This window comes from Oncorhynchus keta, chromosome 7 (genome assembly GCF_023373465.1).
Source record: "Oncorhynchus keta strain PuntledgeMale-10-30-2019 chromosome 7, Oket_V2, whole genome shotgun sequence".
Taxonomy (NCBI): domain Eukaryota; kingdom Metazoa; phylum Chordata; class Actinopteri; order Salmoniformes; family Salmonidae; genus Oncorhynchus; species Oncorhynchus keta.
The window spans coordinates 43,029,988-43,037,710 of NC_068427.1; the positions used below are offsets into that span (position 1 = coordinate 43,029,988).

The window sequence follows — 7,723 nt, forward strand, 5'->3', positions numbered from 1 at the left end:
ATTATAATCCACCCTGCTGGGGCGGGGGTAACTTCAAGATGCCATTATACACGCTGGTTAGCTACGCACACAGACTACCCACCACCCAAACCCAAAGCAGGTCTCAGAGTTTAATCAGACTCTTAAACTTCCTCTTTAAAACTTCTTCCTGAGAACTGCAAGGTAAAGTAGGGCCAAGTTGTAAGTCATTTGCAGCAGGGCTAGGCTAGACTTCCTCTCGCTATTTGGGAATCTGGAAGATCTGGAACCCTCCATGCACTTTGCACAAGCATCACGTTAGCAGTTTTCAAGTACATTAGTATCATTGTCCTTCACTAACATATCAGTGTGTGAGTACACCAACCTGTCTAAGAGAAATAGAATAGAAACCTGCGACAGCTACCATCGGCCAAACAACAGTAACATTTCAGACCTAGAGTATGTTAATGCGAACATGATTTTAGTAAATCACATTCTGTAAGAGGGGCATGCCTTTTCTTTGGTCAACTTTGTCCTGAGACTGCACCCATTTCATTCCCCTGGAGAATTCCCACAACTTAGAACAACAGAAGGGAGCCCGATTAAGGGAGTATGAGTGACACACACAACAGAGACACATCAAGTTTGTGACTTCGGTCGAGGTCAGCCGGAGACCACGTCTGCCATGATTGGACCACGTCTGCCATGATTGGACCAGAGCTTGCACTGAAGGGGAAACGTTAGGGAAGAAGGATGTTTTCAGAGCAATAAAGTCTGACATGAAACTTCCTCTTGGAGCATTTCCCAAAAATAAAGATCATACACATCCCAGTTCACAAGATTATACTTTATGTATGTACTGTATGTATGTACTCATTTTACTTGCCTCACCTCTTTCCTCTCACTCTCACACACACACACACACACACACACACACACACACACACACACACACACACACACACACACACACACACACACACACACACACACACACACACACACACACACACACACACACACACACACACACACACACACACACACACACACACACACACACGATCCAGGATCCATGTGTTATTTTCTGAAATTAAATGTAGGTCAGAAATAGAGAGCGCTTCCGATTGATGTCACCCCTGTGTGTTAGCTCGTCAGACAAAGCAGGGGAACAGCACCTGCATAAATATGCCATCTCTTTAATCTCACTTATAGGCAAGGAGGCAGAGAGCACATCTCTTACACAGAGACATGAGAAGAGCTCACAGAGGGAAGAGAGGAGACGCGTGAAAGTTTGGGAGCTATAGCAAAGTTTTTTGTGGTGCTTGGGAATCTTGACAAAAGCAGGTGTTTTTTATAGCATATTATTATTCAGTGAAAAACAGTCACACCCCAATAACAGAAGGACATCAACATTTTCCACATGTTCACACACTAGCATGGATTTAAAGCATCTCTTCTCTCTGCATCCTCCCTCGTTTCCTCAAAAAAATTATATTTGTGTCATTTTGGCAAAGCCAAGCCCCAGTATTCTCCATGACATGTTCTACTCTCTCCCCTACAGGGCACAAACAACCATGGCAACAAGCAGTGTCAAAAGGGGAATAGATGACTTTATCAGTGACTCGACAGCCGCGGCTCATCCCATTGGCTAGCTACACCCCACGAAGTGTGCTGGGGCTCGTGAACGTAAGCGTTCTACAAACCTTCATAGGGATTCATCCAAATGTGCAGGGACATACCGTGTCCAAAGGGGATTCCCACTGCTTTCAGCTTATCACCTCAACAGGATAACGCGCGTTGAGCTGAGCTGAGCAGTCCCCAAATCGCTGCTTATAACTCATTGACCTACTGTCCTTTGATGGCCCAGTGACCTCATGCCCTCCCCATGTGCATGTGAGTTTACTTAACATCCATTAACATCCACACTTGGCTTACTCCTTTGAACTCCAAAACATTCAGAAAGCCAATTTGATACATTCTCTGTGATGCCTGGATATAAAGCCATGAGATCTGTCCTTTCATTTCCCTGTTTTAAAGACACACAATGTGCCTTCTCAGAGAGACTAGCGTCCTGGAGCAGTGAGCACCACGACCCTTTGATCACAGAGAGAGAGAGAGGGGAGCCCCCACGCTCCAATTGGACTCGCTGCAATCAGAAAGACAGGAGGATGAGGCAATCCTGGAGAATGAGGAGAAAAAACATCAGGAGCAAAAAGCAGGAGAGAGAGTTGAAAAAAGGAAGAGAGAGCTGGAGAGAGCGATAGAGAGAGTTGAAAAAAGGAAGAGAGAGCTGGAGAGAGCGATAGAGAGAGTTGAAAAAAGGAAGAGAGAGCTGGAGAGAGCGATAGAGAGGGTTGAAAAAAGGAAGAGAGAGCTGGAGAGACGAATGAGAGAGTTGAAAAAAGGAAGAGAGAGCTGGAGAGAGCAATAGAGAGAGTTGAAAAAAGGAAGAGAGCTGGAGAGAGCGATAGAGAGAGTGAGACATAGATGGAAAGAGAGAGAGAGGGAGATGGAGAGCGAGAGATAGAGAGATGTAGAAAGGGAGAGAGAGAGAAAGCAAGAGATATAGTGGCTTGCGAAAGTATTCACCCCCCTGGCATTTTTCCTATTTTGTTGCCTTACAACCTGGAATTAAAATATATATATTTTTAAGGGGTTTGTATCATTTGATTTACACAACATGCCTACCACTTTGAAGATGCAATTTTTATTTATTTATTGTGAAACAGAAAACATATAAGATAAAAAAAAACTTGAGCATGCATAACTATTCACCATCCTAAAATCAATACTTTGTAGAGCCACCTTTTGCAGCAATTACAGCTGCAAGTCTATTGGGGTAGGTCTCTATAAGCTTGGCACATCTAACGTTCCCAAAGCATGATGCTGCCACCACCATGCTTCACTGGGTGGATGGTGTTTTCAGGGTGATGAGAGGTGTTGGGTTTGCGCCAGACATAGCGTTTTCCTTGATGGCCAAAAAGCTCAATTTTATTCTCATCTGACCAGAGTACCTTCTTCCATATGTTTGGGGAGTCTCCCACATGCCTGTTGTCGAACACCAAACGTGTTTGCTTATTTTTTCCTTTAAGCAATGGCTTTTTTTCTGGTCACTCTTCCGTAAAGCCCAGCTATGTGGCGTGTACGGCTTGAAATTACCCTATAGACAGATACTCCAATCTCCACTGTGGAGCTTTGCAGGTCCTTCAGGGTTATCTTTGGTATCTTTGTTGCCTCTCTGATTAATGTCCTCCTTGCCTGGTCCGTGAGTTTTGGTGGGTGGCCCTCTCTTGGCAGGTTTGTGGTGGTGTCATATTCTTTCCATTTTTTCATAATGGTGCTCTATGGGATGTTCAAAGTTTCTGATATTTTTTTATAACCCAACCCTGATGTGTACTTCTCCAGAACTTTGTCCCTGACCTGTTTGGAGAGCTCCTTGATCTTAAAGGTGCCGCTTTCTTGGTGGTGCCACTTGTTTAGTGGTGTTGCATACTCTGGGACCTTTCAGAACAGGTGTATATATACTGAGATCATGTGACAGATCATGTGACACATAGATTGAACACAGGTGGACCTCATTTAACAAATTATGAGACTTCTGAAGATAATTGGTTGCACCAGATCTTATTTAGGGGCTTCATAGCAAAGGTGTGAATACATATTCACGCACCGCTTTCAGTTTTTAAAATGTTTTTAATTAACAAGTTATTTTAAAAATGTCAGTTCCCCAATTTGGACTACTTTGTGTATGTCCATTACATTAAATACAAATCCATTTAAATTACAGGTTGTAATGCAACAAAATAGGGAATACTTTTGCAAGGCACTGTAGATACATGGAGAGAGAGCGATGTAGAATGGGAGAGAGATAGAGAGAGCAAGAGTGAGAAAAAAGAGAGAGAGAGAGAGAGAGAGAGAGAGAGAGAGAGAGAGAGAGAGAGAGAAAGAGGGAGGGAGAGATGAAAAGCGAGAGTTGATGGGGAGTGAGAGAGAGTGAGAGCAAGCTAGCGAGAGAGAGAGAGAGAGATAGATGGAGTGCGAGAGAGGGAGAGATGGGGAATGGTAGAGAGAGAGATGGAGAATGTGAGAGAGAGAGCGAGAGAGAGATTGAGAGTGAGAGATAGAGAATAGGAGAAAGACGAAGAGAGCTAGCGAGAGAGAGAGCGAGATGGAAAATGAGAGAGAGGTAGATGGAGAATGGGGAGAGAGAGAGAAAGAGAGAGAGACAGAGAGATGGAGAATGGGGGAGAGAGCGAGATGGAAAATGAGAGAGAGATAGATGGAGAAAGGGGGAGAGAGAGAGAGAGAAAGAGAGAGAGACAGAGAGATGGAGAATGGGGGAGAGAGCAAAATGGAAAATGAGAGAGAGATAGATGGAGAATGGGGGAGAGAGAGAGAGAAAGAGAGAGAGGCAGAGAGATGGAGAATGGGGGAGAGAGCGAGATGGAAAATGGGGGAAAGAGAGAGAGACAGAGAGATGGAGAATGTTAGAGAGAAACAGAGAAATACAGCATAATAACAATGCAACTAGTCTCCAGCAATAAACTCTGAGGACTCTCCTCTGTCGCTGTGGGTGTAGTGCATAGGGTGTTGTCTGGAGGGTGGGGACTCTCCTCTGTCACTGTGAGTGTAGTGCATAGGGTGTGATCTGGAGGGTGGGGACTCTCCTCTGTCTCTGTGGGTGTAGTGCATAGGGTGTTGTCTGGAGGGTGGGGACTCTCCTCTGTCACTGTGGGGTAGTGTAGGGTGGGGACTCTCCTGTTCCATTTTGGGTGTGGTCTGGAGGGTGGGGACTCTCCTCTGTCGCTGTGGGTGTAGTGCATAGGGTGTGGTCTGGAGGGTGGGGACTCTCCTCTGTCACTGTGGGTGTAGTGCATAGGGTGGGGACTCTCCTGTTCCATTTTGGGTGTGGTCTGGAGGGTGGGGACTCTCCTCTGTCGCTGTGGGTGTAGTGCATAGGGTGTTGTCTGGAGGGTGGGGACTCTCCTCTGTCACTGTGAGTGTAGTGCATAGGGTGGGGACTCTCCTGTTCCATTTTGGGTGTGGTCTGGAGGGGGGGGGGGACTCTCCTCTGTCACTGTGGGTGTAGTGCATAGGGTGTGGACTGGAGGGTGGGGACTCTCCTCTGTCGCTGTGGGTGTAGTGCATAGGGTGTGGTCTGGAGGGTGGGGACTCTCCTCTGTCACTGTGGGTGTAGTGCATAGGGTGTGGTCTGGAGGGTGGGGACTCTCCTCTGTCGCTGTGGGTGTAGTGCATAGGGTGTGGTCTGGAGGGTGGGGACTCTCCTCTGTCGCTGTGGGTGTAGTGCATAGGGTGTGGTCTGGAGGGTGGGGACTCTCCTCTGTCTCTGTGGGTGTAGTGCATAGGGTGTGGTCTGGAGGGTGGGGACTCTCCTCTGTCACTGTGGGTGTAGTGCATAGGGTGTGGTCTGGAGGGTGGGGACTCTCCTCTGTCACTGTGGGTGTAGTGCATAGGGTGGGGACTCTCCTGTTCCATTTTGGGTGTGGTCTGGAGGGTGGGGACTCTCCTCTGTCACTGTGGGTGTAGTGCATAGGGTGTGGTCTGGAGGGTGGGGACTCTCCTCTGTCACTGTGGGTGTAGTGCATAGGGTGTGGTCTGGAGGGTGGGGACTCTCCTCTGTCACTGTGGGTGTAGTGCATAGGGTGGGGACTCTCCTGTTCCATTTTGGGTGTGGTCTGGAGGGTGGGGACTCTCCTCTGTCACTGTGGGTGTAGTGCATAGGGTGGGGACTCTCCTGTTCCATTTTGGGTGTGGTCTGGATAGTGGGGACTCATCTATGTCACTGTGGGTGTAGTGCATAGGGTGTGGTCTGGAGGGTGGGGACTTATCTATGTCACTGTGGGTGTAGAGTAGAGGACCTGATTCAGCAGAAAGGACCTGATTCTGTCTCAGCCACCACAGACACATCTCTACATCTCTACACATTTCAGGATGTAGTCATGACCCCCAATGAGGAGAATCAGGGGGAGGGTGTGTGAGCTGGAACCAGAGGGGCTCATACAGTTTTGAAGTAGTCCTGTTTGGCACACCGTGCAGTCATACAAACAGACTCATCAGAAAAGCAGTCCAAGCAGGGATCAAAGAACCCACAAAAATCTGATTGGGAATAAAAAAAACTGAGTGATAACAAAGTTGTGAATCGTGCCATAGAAACATTTTGAATCATTCATGGTAAATTGTAGGATGTTTTATTGTTACTGGTTCTAAGGCAGTGACACTGCAGGGGAAATGTAATTTCCCCTAGTATTTATTTGCTATTGATTCCTGATGCGCTGCTAGATACAAGCATTAACACCACCACCCATTACTGCAGGTCTCTATTTCTCATAGGAGCATTAGATAACTGAGCCAGAAGGGGACCATGGGACTCCCATAATATATCTGATCCGGAAATGGACCCACATAACTCAGGAGTATATCACTCAATTGGGAGAAGGCGGCAGTCATAGCTAGCCCAGCAGGGGTATACAGATTCATAGCAAAGGGTCTCGTTAAACACTGACCCAGAATCAGACTGTGATTGAAGCTGTGTGTGGAGGCCTTGATGTACGTTGATATGGACAGGATCTGGCTCCTACCTGAGTGCAGTGTCTGCTTCAGAGATCAAAAGCTCTGTAGAAATAGCTGAGGCCAGTGTGCCCAGATTCAAAGCACACCTTGTGTCTTAAATGCACATGGTTTCATAGGGTTCGTAGTTTCACCAGGGTTCCGCGGTTTTATGAGTCAGAACTAAACCTTTGATTCCTCATGGTTCCTAGATTTTATGAGTCAGAACTAAACCTTTTATTCCCCATGGTTCCTAGATTTTATGAGTCAGAACTAAACCTTTTATTCCCCATGGTTCCTAGATTTTATGAGTCAGAACTAAACCTTTGATTCCCCATGGTTCCTAGATTTTATGAGTCAGAACTAAACCTTTGATTCCCCATGGTTCCTAGATTTTATGAGTCAGAACTAAACCTTTGATTCCTCATGGTTCCTAGATTTTATGAGTCAGCATTAACCAACGGACAGATTTCCACCGGTCTAATGTCCATTGCTCGTGTTTCTTGGCCCAAGCAAATCTCTTCTTCTTGGTGTCCTAGTCGTGGTTTCTGTGCAGCAATCGGACCATGAAGGCCTAATTCACACAGTCTCCTCTGAACAGTTGATGTTGAGATGTGTCTGTTACTTGAACTCTGTGAAGCATTTATTTGGGCTGTAATTTCTGAGGCTGGTAACACTAATGAACGAATCCTCTGCAGCAGAGGTACAGTAAATCTGGGTCTTCCTTTCCTGTGGCTGTCCTCATGAAATGTTCCATATTGAATGACCTTCTGTCATGCCCTGACCTTAGAGAGACATTTATTTTTCTATTTGGTTAGGTCAGGGTGTGATTTTTGTGGGCATTCTATGTTTTCTATTTCTTTCTTTTTGGCCGCGTGTGGTTCCCAATCAGAGGCAGCTGTCTATCATTGTCTCTGATTGGGAATCATACTTCGGCAGCTTTTTTCCTACCTAATGTTGTGGGTAATTATTTATTTGCTGTGTGTGTTTGTGTGTGCCACGGTTGCGTCACGTTCGGTTTTTGTGAAAGTTTAATTTTACTAAAAGATGTGGAATTACATGCACGCTGCGCCTTGGCTCATCTATGACAGGGAGTGTGAAGACAGGGATCGTGACACCTTCATGTCTTAAAGTGATGATGGATTGTCGTTTCTCTTTGCTTATTTGAGCTGTTCTTGCCATAATATAGACTTGG

At 46.2% G+C, this 7,723-nt stretch overlaps 1 protein-coding gene across 1 annotated transcript; it reads right to left on the reverse strand.

Annotated features, from left to right (window-relative positions):
• Window positions 1-4,488: 4,488 nt before the first annotated feature.
• LOC127931029 (uncharacterized) lies at window positions 4,489-5,645 on the reverse strand. The gene is made up of 2 exons (XM_052521807.1): window positions 5,040-5,645; window positions 4,489-4,767 (listed from the first exon to the last, which is right to left on the reverse strand). Exons 1-2 carry the CDS (start codon window positions 5,643-5,645, stop codon window positions 4,489-4,491), a joined length of 885 nt encoding a protein of 294 aa, XP_052377767.1.
• Between the last annotated feature and the right edge of the window lie 2,078 nt (window positions 5,646-7,723).

Bases quoted from the DNA above. Each gene is read 5' to 3' on its own strand.
- LOC127931029 (XM_052521807.1), bottom strand. From the start codon at position 5,645: ATGGAACAGGAGAGTCCCCACCCTATGCACTACACCCACAGTGACAGA. The intron at 4,768-5,039 runs GTGACAGAGGAG...CTACACCCACAG, and splicing joins CCCTATGCACTACACCCACA to CGACAGAGGAGAGTCCCCAC.